General features: G+C 49.1%; 1 protein-coding gene across 3 annotated transcripts in view; it reads right to left on the minus strand.

Annotated features, from left to right (window-relative positions):
* Nucleotides 1–18,908, minus strand: part of KCNN3 (potassium calcium-activated channel subfamily N member 3) — a 155,313-nt gene that overhangs the window by 21,998 nt on the left and 114,407 nt on the right. The window contains exons 4-5 of one of the 3 annotated variants that reach the window (XM_057725389.1): nt 6,693–6,737; nt 1,678–1,819 (exon numbers count right to left, since the gene is read on the minus strand). In XM_057725389.1, the coding sequence (XP_057581372.1) occupies nt 1,678–1,819; nt 6,693–6,737 (187 nt within the window). Of the gene's footprint in view, nt 1–1,677; nt 1,820–4,816; nt 4,886–6,692; nt 6,738–18,908 lie in introns of those variants that run through there. The other 2 variants (XM_057725391.1, XM_057725390.1) reach the window with 2 other exon arrangements.

The raw sequence follows: 18,908 nt of genomic DNA on the forward strand, positions 1-18,908 counted from the left end.
CACTGCTGCCCAGGACCTGCTCACAGGCGCCCGCTCTGGGTTTCAGTCAAAAGGGGAGAGGACAGGGTCCAGTCTTGACGTGGCAGCGCTGGACGCCCCCCTGCTCACCAGCCCCACGGCCCCAGGCCTCTGACCTCTTGGTCTCTGGCGCTCTGCCCTGTCACCGAGATCAGTTCCAGGAGGCCGCCAGGCTGGCCAGGAGTTAACCCCCTTCCCGCTGCAGAAAGGAGGCTCCTCCCTTTCAGAAGGAGGGTCTTTTGTTTTCTCCTGGTGAAATGAGGGTGATGACTGAAATCTGAGGGCGCACTAGAAGGATTCTGATGCTGGGGGTGCAGAGAGGGGTCCCTGGCGAGGGCTGTGGTAACCAGCCGCGGAGACGGGGGACCAAGTCACAGGCCTCCCGTCCACCCCCATCCCTGCCAACACCCGCAACGACCCCCAGGCTTAGATGCCTGCTTCTTCTTTGACCCTCAGTTTCCTCTTCTGAGAAAAGGACCCTGTGTGTTCACTCTGTGCTCCAGGGTTCTGGGAAGGAGGTCAAAGAGCAGGGCTGCCGGTCCTGGCCAGGAAGCGCAGCAAGGCGAGGAGCCCTCATCCCGGCCAGTGAAGGCGGTGTGGGCGAGGGCGCTGAGGCGCCGCCAACGCCGGAGGCGGGTGCGGCTCCTGGGTGCTGATGCTGAACGTAAAGCGCATGAACGTAAAGCACTGCAGTTACCCTCATCCCCAGTCAGGGAGGAGGGCCGCGCAGGCCTCCCTTCCGCACTTTCTACTTGAGAATGCTGAGGGCCAACGGGCTAAGTGCCCGGCCTGGAGTCCACAGTGAGGTCATGGGGTCAGAGGCCTGGGGCCGTGGGGCTGGCGAGCAGGAGGGGTCCAGCGCTCCAGGGAGCCGTGGGAACTCAGGTTCTGGTCTGACTCCCTCCCCACATCCCTCCCAGAGTCCATACAGCACAGCAGCCACGTGCCGGGCACGAGTGTGTGTGGGGGTGGGGGCGGCAGGGTGATGGGCGGGAGAAATACACCTTGGAAGGAGGCAGCACAGCTGCTAGACACCCGGGGAAAGACGGTGATGCAGTCACAGACTAGCCGGGTGTCAGCACTGGGAGAGAACTGGCACTCAGAGCCTGGCAGCTCAACATTTGGATGCAGAAGCCAAGAGCTGGCCCAGGGCCATGTCATCGAACCAGGGCCAAACCAGGGGCCAACCCAGTCTAGGACACGGGTCTCTTATGGCCGGCTCAGCGCTCTTTCCCCAGTCCCTGCCTCTGTGTGTTCTAGCTACACTCTATCAGATGTGGTGCCAAGCTCTGTGAGGCCCAGGGGACAGGAAAGAGGACCACTAACTGCAAGCCGTGATGCTCACCGGGGCTGGTGGATGGGAGCGCAGGGTAAGAGCCACGGCCAGCTTCGCCTAGCCCATTTCTGGGGGACTGTGAAGAGACCATGGACTGTCAGGAACCGGGACGTATTCCTGTCTTAAACAAGGAAATGAAAAAGTGCGGAGCCATACGGATTTCACACCTGCCTTTCTATGTGCAGGGACACACACGCTGGCCTGTTAACGAGCAGCTGGCCCCACGCCCAGATGAGGCAGGCCCCCTGCACCCGCCATAAAGGCACTGGTCCCAGCAGCGTGCAGCGGGTGCGGAAGGGTAACGGGCGGAGGCGGGTACTCACCATGATGCCCGTGAGGAGGCAGACACCTTTCCCACAGTATGTGTGCGGCACCATATCCCCGTAACCAATGGAAAGGAATGTGATGGAGATGAGCCACATGGCACCCAGGAAGTTGCTAGTTACATCCTGCTGGTCATGGTACCTGTGGGGGGAAGACAGGAGTTAGTCAGCGGAACTGCCGTTCCCAGGAGTAAAGGCAAAACCTGGACAAAGAAGGAAATGTGACATTTTGCTAAGGTGCAGACAGCAGCGATGGTGGCACACGGATCTCCCCAGGAGACCGGAGCTTCCGCGACTCTGCCAACCCAGGTCCTGCCTGGCGGCGCTCCGTCCGTCCCCCCGCCCCCCCATCACGAGCTTGGTCCCAGCGGCAAAATGTCTTGTCATGATGTGCACCATATTGTAGACGTCCCTTTGGTAAAATAGCTTTGGATGAAATCATGCAGTAATAAAAGTTAGATTTTTCCCTTCCAAGCTGACAGTCTAAATGTATGTGGATGTGATTAATCTGAAATCACAAGCTCCTGAGCAGGGAAAATGTCAAAAAAAATCACCAAATGCATTTAGCAATTTCCCATGAGAAGGCTGATGGAGCCCAGAGACTGGTACCTCCCAGGTGTCTGGCGGGAGGCTGTGGCAGCTGGGGGTCTCTTGGAGTTGTTTCCAGGGGAGGGTCTGGAGTCTCTGTGGAAGCATGGCCTCCTCTTCTGAGCTGGGATGGAGGCTCGTGGCTGTCCTGTCCTGGGAGGAACCAGCTGGAAATGTATCACCACCAGTCCCTCTGCCTGATATCCATTCCACCCCATCCTTTTTCTCCCTCCCTTCATCCCCAAACATCAAGGCCTGCTGTGTGCCTGGCTCTGTGCCAAGTCCTGAAATAGAAAGATGAACAGGATACAGCCCTGCCTTGGGTTTCTCAGCCCAGGGGAAGGGTCCATCGAGGATGCAGACATTCATGGAAGAGTCAATAAGTGAGTGGATGAGGCACCTGGAGGACAGGAGGGAAAGGGCAATGACCTTGACCCAAGTGCAGGAGGGTTAGTCAGAGGCTTGAGTTTTCCATGCAGGCTGGGGGAAGGGTGTTCTAGGCAGAGGGAATGCCCTTATGAAAACCCAAGGCCCAACTTGAGTGCAGCAGGTGGGCCTGTCTCCCCCTGGGGTGGCAGGGCAGGTGAAGGTGGGTCCTTCCTCAAAATGTTCTCTAACAGGATGAGCCTGAATGACAGGGACCTCACTCCTTGACACACTCTTCCTATCAGCCTCTTGGGGGCCACTGGATGGGAAAGGGGAGACGGGGCCAGGGAGACCAAACCATCCTGCTTGGATAGACCAGAAAGCCATTTAGGAACCTTATTCCGTAGAACTGAGTTACCAACGAGGCTTACATGATGTGCTTGGGGTGGGGTCCGCACAAGGAGGCCCCAGAACGTATTAGCTGCTACCGTCAGTGCTCTCCACGCCCCGCACAGGGTCTGGCACCCAGTGGGCAATTGGCAAATGTTGCTTTTCTTTCCCTTACTCCCTGCCCCGGTCAGGTGTGCTGGAAAGCCTGCAGACACATGTGCATCTGGAGATAAGCCTAAAGGGGGGACGAAGTCCGCTAGTCAGAAAGGAGGTGGAGGGCTTGTGAGTGGGGAACAGCAAGGGCACAGTGTGACGGTACCATTTATTGACTCGCACTGTATTAGCGGGAGCTACACAGAACAACCTACCCTGGGGCTAGCACTTTGAATACAAGCATTCTAATTCTCACAACATCCTGTAAAGTATTTTTACAGGTAAGCAACTGGAAGCACAGAGACACTGAGTGACTTGCCTGAAAACACACAGGAAGTAACCAAAGCAAAGCTCATACTCTTTTCACTCTTCCCTCAGCATCAGAGAGATGGAAGCGACTGCTGTGTGCCTTGGCGAATGATGAGGAAGTTTTAGCAACAGGAGGGCACCTGGGCTCCAGTAGCAGGTGCTGAGGTAGCTATGGAGACCAAGGGTCTGATTTTGGAAGGACTTGAATTCCAGGATAAGAGATTTGGATTTGCACTACTGGACATATACCCAGAGAAAACCATAATCCAAAAAGAAACATGTACCATAATGTTCATTGCAGCACTATTTACAATAGCCCGGACATGGAAGCAACCTAAATGCCCATCAGCAGATAAATGGATAAAGAAGATGTGGCATATATATACAATGGAATGTTACTCAGCCATAAAAAGGAATGAAATGGAGCTATATGTAATGAGGTGGATAGACCTAGAGTCTGTCATATAGAGTGAAGTAAGCCAGAAAGATAAAAACAAATATTGTATGCTAACTCATATATATGGAATCTTAAAAAAAAATGGTACTGATGAACCCAGTGACAGGGCAAGAATGAGGATGCAGATGCAGAGAATGGATTGGAGGACACGGGGTTATAGGGGTGGGGAGCGAAGGGGAAGCTGGGACAAAGAGAGTAGCATAGACATATATACACTACAAACAGTAAAATAGATAGCTAGTGGGAAGTTGCTGTATAACAAAGGGAGATCAACTTGATGATGGGTGATGCCTTACAGGGCCAGGACAGGGAGGGTGGGAGGGAGTCACAGGAGGGAGGGGATATGGGGATATATGTATAAATACAGCTGATTCACTTTGGTGTACCTCAAAAGCTGGTACAAGAGTGTAAAGCAATTATATTCCAATAAAGAGCTTAAAAAAAAACAAAAAGAGGTTTGGATTTGGTCTTAGAGGCCTTGGAAATGATTCTAGGTTCTTGAGCAGATGCATGACAGGATGACATGGCCCACTGGGAACACTGGTCTGTAGGGGGTAATCAGGATGATTAGAAAGATACAACCCAGGGGTGGGGTAGCCAGGTGGGAAGCAAATGCGCAAAGCTGGGAGGGAGGTGCAGGTGGCAACCTTCACAGCCCCCCTGAGCCTGGCCCGAGCAGATCCCAGTGATCACATCATTGGTTGGCCATCCAACCCCAACTTGAATCCTCCACCAGCAACCAGAGGAGGGTGGCTTTAGCCTTTCATAGCTGTCTGCACAAGGGCGTGCACACCCAGAACTCCAGGGCGACATCTGAAAAGCAGACATCCCCTCCCCAAAGCTCCGCAGTAAGATGTGTTACCTGCCCTCCCCTACCTGCTTCTCTTGCTCCCCAGTGACACTCGATTGCTACCCTGATGGCACCCTGGCTGCCTGCTCCTTCCAGCTGGCCTCATCTCCCTGGGGCTGGGCCTGTGTCTGCTCATCTGGCCACACTGGAGTAGCATAGGCTGGTGGTGCCCAGATCTGATCTCCAAGATAGAATGTGCCCTGCCCTGCCCCAGTGCACCAGCCCCATCCCAGTCTGATGTGGCCTTGGATGGGCCGCCACCCTCCCCATCCCATTCCCCATAGCTCTGGGGCTCTGCCAGGCCCTCCGGCTGGTGTGGTCCCCTCCACTGACAGCCTGCTGCTCTTTGGACGGGAAGAATGGTGGTGACCCTGGCTCCCAGGGCCTCTGCTGAGGTGAGTGGTGGGGACTCCTTCCCTGGAGGGATGGACTTTGGAGTCTGTGAAGCAGTGAGACTCAGTGACAGATGGAGTGTGGGGGCACAGAAGAGGGGAGACTTAAAGATAGCTCCATGCCACAAGCCAGCAATGCGTAAACAGATGTGTAGAGTAGAGCTGGGCTGTCAGTTCATCAAACATTTCTTGGAAGGGCTCTTGGGTCAGGTCTGATGACAGTGAGGTCGAGGCAGTGGGTAGAGAGGAGGTGAGCCTGTGGTCTTGGGCTCAGCTTGCCCAGCTTCAAGCCCCAGCTCCACCTTAAGTAGCTCCATGGCTGTAGGCAAATAACTTAGCCTCTCTGTGACCCAGTTTCTTTATCTGCTGATCAGAGGATTAAGGAAAATAATCCACCAGCAATATTAGCATAGAACTCAGCCCAGAGTAAGTGCACACTAAATGTCAGTAATTACCATTATTGCTGAGATTGGCAGGTGTTATCAGTCTGAGAAAAAATCTATAGACAAATACAGCGTCAGGGATTTACAAGTGCAGTGGGTAGAGGGTCCCAGTAAGGGAGGGATGAAGATGAAGGGAGGGATGAAGATGGAGGGAGGGATGATGATGGAGGGAGGGATGATGATGGAGGGAGGGATGATGATGGAGGGGGATGATGGTGGAGGGAGGGATGATGATGGAGGGAGGGATGAAGATGGAGGGAGGGATGAAGATGGAGGGAGGGATGATGAGGGAGGGGAGGGAGGGATGAAGATGGAGGGAGGGATGAAGATGAAGAGGGGATGAAGATGAAGTTGTCTTGGCATTTAGGCTAGAGATGCAGGTATGAAAGGAATCTACTGTAAGTTCTTGGACAAAGAAGGGACATGAAACACAATATCTGAGAATGACTCTTCTAGCAGCTACATGCAAGACTAATTAAAGAAGACAGGGCCCAGACAGCGAGAACTTCTAGAAAGTTTTTAGGTTCCCAAGGAGAAGCAATGGAGAGCTTTGAATGCTGAACCATGGGGTTTGGACTTAATTTGCAGCCTCTCTTCTGTGGATTTATTGGCTGCTGGGCACATGGGTCTCTAAGGTCCTCCTTTCCTTGCTTAAACTAGAGTTCCCAAGCTGCTTGGCTGCCCTCAGGACCATGGCCCATCCTATTCATATGTGGGTGGATTCCAAGGTAAAGAGATTAGAACTCAAAGTGGAATTAAATAACAGCAACCAGTAATCTCTCTTTTTAACGTTGAGGTTTGATTTGCTGCTTTATTTGTCTCTAAATTCTCTTCATGTTCTTGTGGATTCCTTTTTCATTCACCATTTAAAATCCCTTGGTATTAACTATGTGTGCTGAGGAGAAGAGAAGCAGATCTTGAGGATGCTATCCATTCATCATTTGTCAAACTTTGATGATCTCCCCTCTGACAGGGGCTACTGAAGATCTGGAGATGAAGCAGACATGCACCCTACTCTCCCGTGGCTTGCAGCATCGTCATGGAGATAAAACACACATGCAACTCACCAAGCAGGAAGTGATGAGTGAGAGAGCCGGGCTGGTGATTCAGGACTGTGGGAGTGGAGAGGAAGGAGAAACTGTTTCCAAATCTATTCACAATTTTAGAGTGGTTTACACTTGTCACAAACTCACGTACTAATCTCATGATATTTTCTGCAATAGAAAATTTTTTGGAGAAAAGAGTCCCATGTTTTTCCTTAAGGGCAAAGGAGGAAAAGGTTTGGTATTTTTTTAGGGTTATTATAGTTATTAATTTATCATTAGCATGTGAACTATGGTTTTTTTCACTTTTTAACATTATGAAATAAATGATATATACGGAGAATTGTATGATTGGGTAAAGATGGCAGATGAAACACACCTGCTACTTTTGCTCCCTCCTCACAGCCCTCTACAACTAACGGTTTTAGTTCCCTGCTTTTAAAAATAATCAGACAACCAGGAATCCCCAGACATCTGACGAAAGTCTCGAACATTAAAGACACAAACCAAACCAGTCAATTAAACAAAGAAAAAGGACTCTGGATCAAATACAGACCATTTACAGAGAAGAACTCTTGAAACAAATTCTGTCATTAATGTCTTAAGAGAGATAAAACAAGATATTGGACCTATGAGACAAGAATGGCACGCTATGCCAAAAAAGTCCTCCCACAGGGCTGGAAGATAAATTGAGGAAGTCTCCCAAAAGGCAGGAAAAGACAGAGAAAGAGATGAAAATAGTGGAGAAAATAGGAGAAAATTAGGAATCAGTCTACCAAATCAAATACTAAGAGTTTCAGAAAGAGAGAACTGGAAAAAAAAGGAGGAGGAGAAAGGAGAGAAGTCATCATTAAAGACATCATTAAAAAATTTCCCAGAGCTGAAGGACACATGTTTCTAGATCAAGGGCCCACTGTTCTCAGCACAGTGGATGGAAATAGACTCACAGCAAGGCACGTTACTGTGAAATCTCAGAACACCAGGGGGGAAAGAGAAGATTCTGTGGAGCTTCCAGAGAGAGGGCTGGGGCGGGGGGGGGGGAGTAGCGGTGGGTGGGAGTCAAATACAAGAATCAGAAGTCAGAGTGACTGTGGACTTTTTCATAGCAACACTGAAAGCTAGAAGGCCATGGAATAAAGCCTTCAAATTCTGAAGGAAAATTATCTCCAAACCAGAATTCCAAATCAGCCAAGGCTCTCAAAGATTTGTCTCCTCTGCACCCTTTCTCATGAAGGAGGGTGTGTGTCACCAAAACAAAGGAATAAACCCAGAGGGAGGAAGCCCTGAGATGGAGGAAACGAGGGACCCCCAGAGGAGGGAGGCCTGGGGTGATGGCCCTGGGAGGTCCTTGAGTGATGGCCATGCCCCAGGCGTGGAGGGCAACCCATCCAGACTGGAGCAGGTCAGACGGCTCTGGGAGGTATTCCTCCAAGAAGATGAAACTGATAGAAAACCTGCAGTGCCTGAACATCCTGAGAAGAAATTTAGACAACTGCCAGAGTCTAGAGTTAGCGATAAATATACAGCAAACTAAACTAATGAACAAACATGATAATTAACCAGGAAAAACAAAAAGTTCTGCAGCAAGGGAAAAGCTATCATCCTTTACTACAAGGCTCAGCTCTGAATAGAGTCAAATTAGTGTTGGCTGAGTAATGTAAACACCGATTACTGATCTCACCAAAATCGTGATATAATGATGAAAGGAGGATGGGGGGACAGGAAGAGTTGAAGGGGAGGAAAGGGAACTAAATCCTCATCTCCCACTGTGGGAAGGGGATAGATGATGCCAAAACCAAAGCACCGAAAAGCAGCAATACAAGCATATTATGGAGAGACATGGAGGTAAAGGTTGAAATTAATTAGCAAAAGGAGGTAAAAGTAACTACCCCTGGAGAGGCATAAATGGGAAAAACTGGTGGAGGAGAGCAAATACCATAGAACAATTGACTCTAAGTGTATGCGGGTATAACTTCCATAATATCAAACACAAAACTAAACCTAAGAGAAAGAACCATGAATATACACAATGTAAAATTGTTATGAAGCATAAAAATCAAATAAGCATCCCTGAACTAACTGTCCTGTTGATCCTATTTGTGTGTTCTCCCATTCTCAGCCTCCCACCTCTCCCCAGAGATCATCAACATCCTGAATTTCACATTTATCATGCTTTTCTTTTATTCACAGTGCTTCTTTTTTTAAAAAATTTTTAATTTTTTAATTTAATTGAGGTATAGTTGATTTACAGTGTTGTGTTAGTTTCAGGTGTACAGCAAAGTGATTCAGTTACACATATATATGTAACATATATATATATTCTTTTTCAGATTCTTTTCCCTTATAAGTTATTACAAAATATTGACTATAGTTCCCTGTGCTATACAGTAGGTCCTTTGTTGATTATTTTATATATAGAAGTGTGTATAAATTAATCTCAAACTCCTCACAGTGCTTCTACCTAGCTATGTATACCTACCTAAACAATATATAATTTAGTTTTGCCTATTTCTGAATTTCATAAAAATGAAACCGTACTATAACAGTGTGATAGGCAGCCTCTAAAATGACCGCCGCTATTCCCCCTCCTCCTGGGGTATTCACACACTTTTGCAATTCTCTCCTTTTAAGTGTGGGCTAGACCTAGTAATTTGTTTCTAAGGAATAGAATATGGTTGTCACTTCTAAGGCTGGGTTATAGGAAGACGGTGGCTTCTGTCTGGGAGATCTCTACCTTGTTCTCTTTTGAATTGCTCTCCCTTGGGAGAAGCCACCCACGTGGCGAGGGACCTTGGCCTGCCCACGACCACGTGAGTGAGCTTGGAAGCAGAAATGCCTTAAGTCAAGTCTTAAGGTGAGACCACAGGACTGAACTACTATCTCATGAGAGACCTTGAGCCAGAGGTACCCATATAAGCTGTCACTGAATTCCTGGCGCATAGCAACTGTGAGATAGCAGATGTTTGTTGTTTTAAGCTGCTAAGCTATGAGGCAATTTATTATGGAGCAGTAGGTAACTAACACAATGAACTCGTCTCTGAATTGCTTTTTTCCACTCCACATGTATGTTGATATATGTGACCATAGTGTATTCTCATTCCTGTACTGTGTTTCATCATATGAATATACCATTATTTATTCATTCACCTATTGATCGACATTTGGGTCGTTTCCAGGTTTTTCCTCTAATGAGCGATACTGTTACACACATTCTTAATCACAGTTCGTGGTTGTGTAAGAGTTTCTCTAGGACACATACCTGAGAGTGGATTTACTGGTTTGTAAGGCATGTACATATTTAACTTCACTGGAAAATGTCAAGTTATTTTTCCAAAATGGCAGTACCATTATGTTTCTGTCAGCGGTAGGTACACGTCCCTGTTGCTCCATGTCTTTATCAACACTTAGCATCATTGGACTAATTTTTGCCAAACTAGTGGGTAAATTGGTATCTCCACAGTCTTTTACTTTACATTTTCCTGATGAAAGCGTAGTATCCTTTCATATGTTTATTGGTCATTCGTGTTTCCTCTTCTGTGAAGTACCATTCATGACTTTTGCTCATTTTTCTATTGGTTTGTTTTTGTCTTTTTTTTTTTTTTCTAATTCATTATAAGAGTTCTTTATATATTCTAGATAAGGACTTTGTCAGTTTATGTGTTGCAAATATCTTCTCCCAGTTTGTGCCAGGTCTTTTTATTTTCTTTATAGTATTTTTGATGAATGGAAGTTTTAAATTTTACCATAGCTGAATTTATCATCCTTTAATTTATAATTAGCAACTTGTATAATTTTTTAAAGAAATCTTTTCCTATCTGCAGTTATAAGACTTTCTTTTAAATGTTTCTAAATGTTGCCTTTGACATTTAGGTCTTCACTTCACCTGGAATTGATTTTGTGTATGGTGTGAGGTAGGGATATGACTTCATTTTTTTTATATGGATAACCATTATCCCAGGTCCATTTAATGAGTAGTACATCCTTTCTCCCACCGACTCTCAATGCTGCTTCTGTCATATAGATTATATGTGAAAGTGAAGCTATTTCTGGGTTCCCTATTCTGTTCCACTGGCCTATTTGTCCAACCCTGGAGTTACATTATAGTCCTCTTTGTAGCCTTTTCTAGGCAACTTCTTAGCACCTAACACATAAAAGGTGATCAGTAAATATTTGTGGAATGAATACGGCCTGCTTGTTGCTTTTCCTGTCCCCTTGTGAAAGTGATGCTTGCTTTAGTAATTCAATGACGCATGTTAAGGTGACTTCAGCTGTTCTCTTTGGCAGATAAACTTTTGTCAAAGTGGCTGCCAAATTCCTTGGGCTTGGAGTTGGTTCTCACTGTTCATAAGAACTCAGCTTCTTGACAGTAGCTGTGACCTAGCTCTTTTCACATGGATCTTAGTGATTTGATGGCTCTGGGTCTGGTTTGTTTTGGAGGAATTTTCAGCAATCAAGCCAAGTGGATTCTTTGTCTCCACCTTCCAGTCATTCCCCAGCTTCACCAGTCATACCCCAGGCCCCACTGAGCTGTGGACCCTGCGCTTGCTCAGTTCTCCAGGGGAAAACCCAACATGTTCCTGACTCAATGCCTTGGTCGCCCTGCATCCCGTTGGTGCCTCCCTCCTCAGAACAGTCCTCTTGGCATCTTCAGTGGCTTGTTCTCCTGCCTTTCTCCTGCTCTGACCATCCTTCTTGACTTCTTCCTCTGACCTCTTCTTCAATGTTGCTGTGCTCCAAGCTTGCCTCACACCTTTACTGCTTCTGCCACTGTCCTCACTGATCCCTTCTGAATGACCCTCCAAGAAGCAGCTCAAAGCCCACCCCGACCTGCCCAGCCAGTGTAGTCTCTCTGTCTCTAACCCCATACCACTCAGCTTCCGTACTCTCCATTTGCTGCCTACACACTGTTTCAGGTAGGAGACCACCAGTGTGGACCATGGTTAGGTGTCATGGTGGACTACCTATGTTTGAATCTGGTTTTTGCTCCTTAGTATCTACATGACCTTGTCCTTAGTTTTCCTATCTGTAAAAGGGGATAACACTTGTATCAACTCACACAGAGTTACCTTTAAGGTTAAATGAGCTGATATTTCTAAACCTTTAGAACAGTGCCTGGTACATAGTCGCAGTAAAAAATGTTAGCTGTCATTGTGCTGTTACCATCTAGTGTGTTTAAGTCTGGCCTTGTCATAGCAGAAAGGATGCAGGACCTGGAGCTGAAGGATTGCCTTTCACGCCCTAATGGCTTTGTAACCTTGAACAAATTACTGTCTCAGGATCTGTTTCCTCTTTAGGGAATCAGGGTGTAATAATGTCTGCCCTGACCACCTCACAAGGCTGTGGTGAAGAGTGAATGTGGAAGGACTTTGTCCACCTGGAACGTATGATACACAGAGAGGCATGTGACTGCCTCTTGAAGAGCCTGCCACCTGGGGCTCCTCCCACCTGGGGCTTTGTCCTAGTGACAAGGGCAGCCCCACGGGACATGGAGGAAGAACAGGCAGCAGACACTTTCATGTAGGGAAACAGTCATTCACTCCTCCCAGGTTCTCCTTCCACTCAACCTTGTCCCACTCTTGTGGGTTGACCACAGCCCTTCTGTGTGGTGATTTGCAGTGTGAATCCCTTATCGCTATCAAAGCCCATCTGCTTCAGCTTCAAAATACGTCCAGAACCTGACCAGCCCCCACCACTTTTGCCGCTACCACCTGGGCCAGGTCTTGCCCCCTCACCTGGACCACTGCAGAAGTCACCTAACTGATCTCCCTGCTTCTGCCTGTATGACCCCTGCCCTCCACCCACTAACAGCAGCCAGAGTGGTCCTTGCAAAACAGCAAGACAGACGGTGTCACCTCTCTCCTACAAAATTCCTGTACTCCTCAAAATAAAAGCCAAAGTCCTGATGGGCCTAAAGAACTCTCCCCCAAAGTCCTGGGGCCTCTCTGACCCCATATCCCATGAGCTGCCCCCTCACCTACCCTGCTCCTGCCATCTGGTGTCTGCATAGCTCCTTCTGCAGCCCAGCTTTTTTCCCTCTCAGTGTTTGGGTCCCTGCCATTCCTTGTACCTGGAAGGCTCTCACCTCACTTAATTACAGGCCTTTGCTCAAACGTCAGCTTCTCAGGAAGGCGTTCCCTGCCCACCCTATTAGGACGCACTACTGCCCCACACCCACCATGCCCCACCTACCTCTCCGGTGTCACTTTTCTCCAAGTGCATATCACCACCTGACATAACACATATTTGGCTTGTTTTTGTGATTATTGACTGTCAACCCCTGTTAGAATACAAGCTTCATGAAGGAAAGGACTTTTTCTCTTTTGTCTACTGCTCTATCTTTAGTGCTTAAGAAATATTTGTTGACTATATGAATGAATGATCCCATTTTGTCTTTATCACAAGCCAGCAGGACAAGGTCAGTGGGACAGAGGCTGTTACCCCAATTTTATAAGAAAACAATGAGAAGCTCAAGAGAGTAACAGGCCTCCTTAACTTCTCACAGCAAGTGAGTGAAAAAGCTGGGCCAGAAACTCATCTTTTTTCTGATTCTAGAAATGGCAGCTGCAGTGATCAGGGCATAGGGTGGGGCATGGTGGCAGCGCCTGGGCAGACACCAGCCTGTCCTAGCTTGGTGGAGCACCTGCTCAGTCCCCGCCAGGAGGACAATGGCCAGGGGACTGCGTGTGACTGGCGAGTGAGTACCAGCCGGGATCAGGGGGCCGGGAAGCTCTTCCTAAGGGAAGACAATTTTCATGGAGTCCTGGGCTTTACTCCCATCCTTACCTCTCCTTTTGTCTTGGTTGCCAATATAATCAGATCCTAATTATCAAGTACCCTCAGCATGCGAGGGCACGTGATTCCAGCGTTGGGGAGAAAATCGCCATTTCTTAGAAGCATATCATGAGCCTTAGTTTAGGAGGATTTGAGAAATGCTTGAGGCATGTGAAAGAGTACCACCGAAATTCAAAGTTAGCTGAGGAATAAGTTTCTTATTATGGTGACATTAGAGATACTCCATTATTCCAGCTACAAGTGAATTCACATCAAGGCCAAAAAAAAAAAAAATTCATTTCTTAAAAACAGTTTTCCTTATAAACATCTTAAAATATGAAATAAATGGCCCTGGAGGCCCAGGGCTAACTACCAGCCTACCGGGCCACGTTTCTGATGACACAGGCACTCATGAAGTCACTGCCACATCTGCCTCATTCCTACAGCCAGTGTCCTATTTTTTAAGAGTTGGCTTTGAATTTCGGAAAATAAGGACGTTTCCCTCTACCAGGTAATTCAAGGCAACAGCCCCGAAGCTTTCCAAGGCAAAGCTAAATCTAGTCTTTTATTTCCAGCCCCAAGAACTAACAGCATGGGTGCAAAGCCTCCGGTTATTTTTAAAAGGGGATAAAACCACCACCACCAAAACAAACAACTCCAACAAACAAGTTACAACTTGTCACCAAACAGAAGCGGCTGGTCCTCTTTCTGTGAATACGGTGGGTGTGGCTTTTTCTCACAGAGATGGTGGCATGCACGCCTCCTCTGCTAGTTTTCCTTGGAGACTTTTGCCAAAGGTGGGAGAGTCAGGACATCTGGCTGGTGTCGCACATCTGGATGCAACCTCTCTACAGGAAAGTGTGAACAAGAACGCCAGCTCAGCTTTTCTTGGGGTGTGTTTGTCTTCTCTTGGGTCTCTCCCTCCCTTTGTTAGGCTAAGAAGTTTTGTTCGACTTCCCCACTTCCCAAATGGATGCCGCATTTGAGGGAGGCCAGCTGCCATTCCTTCCACGGTCCGTTTTCTTCACCAAGGAGAGTGCTGTCAACCTCTTTGAATGGTTATTAAATTAAAAACCAGATGGTTCCTCTGGCAAATTCTTCTGAGTCAGTTTCTCTATTTGCAATGTTTTCTTTCTTCTTATTAAAAAATATTTCCATGTTTCCTGATTTGGAAATGTTTAACAAAATGCATGAAAATGGAGAAAAACAATATGTTTGGAAGAAGCGCTATTCCCAAGGGAAGCATGTCTTCCATGGTCTTTGGAGGTGGCGTGGCAGAGAGGGGATGGGGGTTCAGATCCCAGCCCTGCCACCTGTTAGCTGCATGGCCTTGGGTAAGGTGCGCACCTCTCCACGTCTCGGGCTTTCCTTCCGTAAAACAAAATGTGTAAGATCTCTCTCGTGGGATCACGCTGATGGTTAAATGAGATAAATATAAGACCCTGGGCACCACCTGGCAGGTACTGGGGGCTCACTAAATGAGTTCATTGGTCAGCAACTGTGAACAAGCCCCTACTATGTACCAGACTTGGCACCTACTTCGGGGAACTTACAGTCCAGTGAAGGAGGCTGACACCAAGCAACATGAAAGCTGAAAAAGGCCGAGTTAGACTTGAGATGCATGCCAAGAGGCAGCAGGGGGTGTGCTAAGCAGAGACCTCCTCTGAGGACGCAACCTTTACACGGAGCCGCCAAGGACTAGCGGGCTCGAGGCTGGAGCGCAAGGGTGGGCCAGGGTGGGGGTGCTCCAGGTGGAGGGACTACCCCAGAGAAGGCTGGGGAAACCGGGAGGATGTGGAGGGAGAGGCAGGGCGGATAAAGGATGCACTCTCCAAGCACAGCACTGGGCTTTGATGAGCAGGGGTGCGTGAATACGCTGGCACCACTGTCTCACTGTCACCAGCTCCCTCCATTCCCTGCCTCCCCTCCTCCATCTTTCTTTCAATTGCCAGTCTTGTCTTCTCTCTCACCCTCCTTTCCCTCGTTCCCTCCTTTGAAACACTGTCCCCACCTCCTTCTATCTCTCCTCTCTCCTTCCCCTTCACTGGCTCAGTCTCTTACTCATCCTCTCCTTGTGAGGAAAGCCCCAGCACTAGGGGAGGAGGGCTTCTGCCTCCAAGGAGTTGACAGTCCCTGTGGGGACACCAGTCTTTCTTTGCCTCAGGTTGGTTTTGTTTACTCAGCAAACATATTCTGCACCGACTGGGTGCCAGAGACCAATAGCATGAGATGAAACAGTACAGGGTCCCTGCTCCAGGAACCCCGCCCCTCCACAGAGTCAGACTCCTGGGGTGAGGAATGGGGAGGGCTGCACCAGGAGCCGTGCGCACATCCTTGTCCGCCCAGGGCCCAGAGACTGCAGCCCTCTGCTCTTCCGGTGACCGTGTGCCTCCTCACAGTTTTAGCTGCCACCCCCAGGCCTCTGAAACCTGCCCAGACCTCCCCTCTGAGCTTCAGACCCATGGGCCCACCTGCCAACACGGGACGTACCCAGGGGGAGAGCAGGCAAATTACGTTCAGCTCATCCTGAATCCTGCTCATTACCTGCCCCCTCCACTGCGCCCGGATCCCCTCCAAACCCATCCTCTTCCTCCTGTATCTCCTACCTGTGGGCAATACCACCACCCCGCCACGCCAGGACACTGGGCATTGTTCTCGAACTTCCTCCACAGTCACCCCACATCCAATGAGTCCGTGTGTCAATTTGGGCTCCTCTAGTTCTTTGTCTCTCTCGCTTTTTTTTTTTTTTTTGGCCACATCGTGTGGCATGCAGGATCTTAGTTCCCCTACCAGGGATGGAACTCATGCACCCTGCATTGGGAGCGCAGAGGGTTAACCACTGAACCGCCAGGGAAGTCCCTCCTCTAGTTCTTTCAAACCTGTCCCTCGCTCGCCATCCTCGCCACCGCCCCCCTGGTGGGCGCGGCGTGGTGGCCCATGCTCATCACAGCAGCCGTCTCCCGATGGGTCTCCTCGACTGACGGTCATCCTGTGTCCCCCTCACACATTGCAGGCAGGGAGCTCTTTCCAAAACAGAAGACTTTCCCCCACTCAAAACCCACCAGTGGCTCCCACTGGCCTAGCGTGGGGTGCGGTGGGGGGTTCCTCAGCCTCAGTGCGTAGACACACAAACAATCTATCCAGGACTAATAGTAGTTGAAGCGTTGATATATGTGAAGGATTTACAAGGTAGTTTCAAGGTTATCCCTATGATAACATCACTGCTGCTGTCTTATATTCTGATTTGTTTTCTCCAGTGGAAAGGAAGGGCTGGGACTCCAGCTAGGCTGGTGGAAATGATTTATAACCTGGGCACACCCACAGCAGAAGTCGGGTATCTCAACACCATCTCTCCTGCATCGCTGGAACAAAAGAAAAAAGTAAATAAATAAGGTTGGGAACCGTTGGCTGTGATAGAGGATTAAGTCCAAACTCCTTAGACTGGCCTGGTCCCTGCCTACCTCTCAACCTTGAGTGCAGCTGCAGCCTTTCATTGACACCCCCTGGCAAGCGACTGCTTATTCTCTCTCCCACCCTGTGCTCCCCCACTTCCAAGCTCTGCTTGTGCTGGTCCCTCTAGCTGGAGTCCCCTCAGGCCCAGAAAATCACCTCCTCCAGAAAGCCTTCCTGGCATCAAGCACCCTCTGCAGAGTGCCCTTGGTCCTCTCTGTCACCTCCCACCACAGGATCTAACCAAGTGCTTGCTTCTGGGGCTTGCCCTTCTGCGTGGCCCAGTGCCAGCCCCCATGGCCAGGCACTTGGAGGAAACTCCAAGACTCTGCTGAAGGAGGCAGTGAGTGAACAAGGGTCCAGGGAAGGTGGCGTTTAAACCTGGTCTCATCTCACTCCCCTCCATGAGCTTTCTCACAGCAGCTGTCTTTGGTTTCCATTCAGTTCCGCCCTCTCAGGGCCTTGGTTTTCCACCTGGGAGCTTTTTCTCTCCTGGTTGAGCCTTTTCCCAACATCAGTCACAGAGCGTGATTTGGAAGCAAAGAAGCTTCACAGCTCTTAGTGTTATATATATGGAGACAAGAATAACAGTGGTTGGGATTCTTGCAAAATATTTCCTCAAAGACCTTGGAGATGATCTGTTTCTCATCTCATTTTATTTCTGGGACTAACTCTACACGGTGGGCAGGACTGGATATATAGCCCTATTTTAAAAGATAGCAATCATCGTCATTTGTCAAGTGCCAGCCATGTGCCACGTGGGCCAAACCTTGATGTGCATTATCTCATTTAATCCCCACAACAACAAGATCTGCCATTGTCACTTCCTGTTTTCTTGAGTTGGAAACTCAGGCTCAGCCAGATTAGGGAACTTGCACAAAATAAAACATCTACGGAGTGGCAGAGGCTAAGCTGAGCTGGAGTCTGGCGGATTCTTCAGTCCCATCTTTGACCATATTACACCTTTGAGGAAGTGAAGGTTGATGGGAGAGATTGCTGCGGATGCTCCCTTTCTCGGGTATATGATCCTGGATTTGTATTACAATGAGCCAGCTTCACAAGGGCATGAGCCAGAGCCAAGGCTGCCCTGTTCAGCACCATCGTGTAGGTGGTGTACTGTTCAACTCCAGGGAGTGCCATTCACGGAGCCGTCAATGTGAATGGCGCCCCCTGGAGGGCAGTGCCGCATAGGCCGTGGTCCCAGCTAGAGCCTCAAAGGAAAGAAGGGTGTCTTTCTCCTCTCAGCTATGCTTTCCAAAGAGAATTAAAGGCAGGCAGCTCCCCAGGCAAGCAAATGTTGAGGAGGGCACAGAGCTGCCCTCTCACCTGGGCAGCGTTAGTGTGGGAGGGAGGTGGGGACTGCTCCATGATCAAGAACAAAGAGAAATGGGATGGAAGAAACACGCTGCGAAGGAGTTTTCTTGTTACTCTTTCCCAGAGCAGTGGGGATTCCAGGGCAGGACGTGGGGGCTCTGGTTGGACGGCTTGCCCTGCCACTGAGAAGAAGGGGTGCCGAAGAGGTGAGTGGGAAGAATTCTAACTTGGCAGAGGCCACCAGCCCCACCTGGGGAACGTGGCTGCGGGGCTCTGAGGGCTGCAGGGTCTCCCTGACCACACGCAGCCTGCATGTGGAGGGCAGCTGCCTCTAACCTCTAACCTCTAACCTCTAACCTTTTCCCACAAGCCTGGGGGTCCAGAGAGCACACTCACTCCCTTGGATGTCTGGGGCTGGGCTTTGGCCACGTGAAGAGTGACCAAGTCTCAGGCAGGGTCTCAGGGGCTGGTCCAGGCCCACCTGTCCCACAGCCAAACCCTCCAGACCTTGGTTTACATGATGAACTGGAAGGTCCTGGAACACATCAGAAAGAAAGCTAGTTCTGAAGCTGAGGATTATGTGGAGAGGGGAATGGAGACAGCCAGCACCCTCTCCCCGCCGCCCCCAGTGGGGGCTTTCTTGCTAGAGGAACTTCTAAATCTCCAAGATCTACAAGAGCAGCAGCTGGAAGGAAAGACTCATGT

Source organism: Hippopotamus amphibius, chromosome 1 (assembly GCF_030028045.1).
Source record: "Hippopotamus amphibius kiboko isolate mHipAmp2 chromosome 1, mHipAmp2.hap2, whole genome shotgun sequence".
Lineage (NCBI taxonomy): Eukaryota > Metazoa > Chordata > Mammalia > Artiodactyla > Hippopotamidae > Hippopotamus > Hippopotamus amphibius.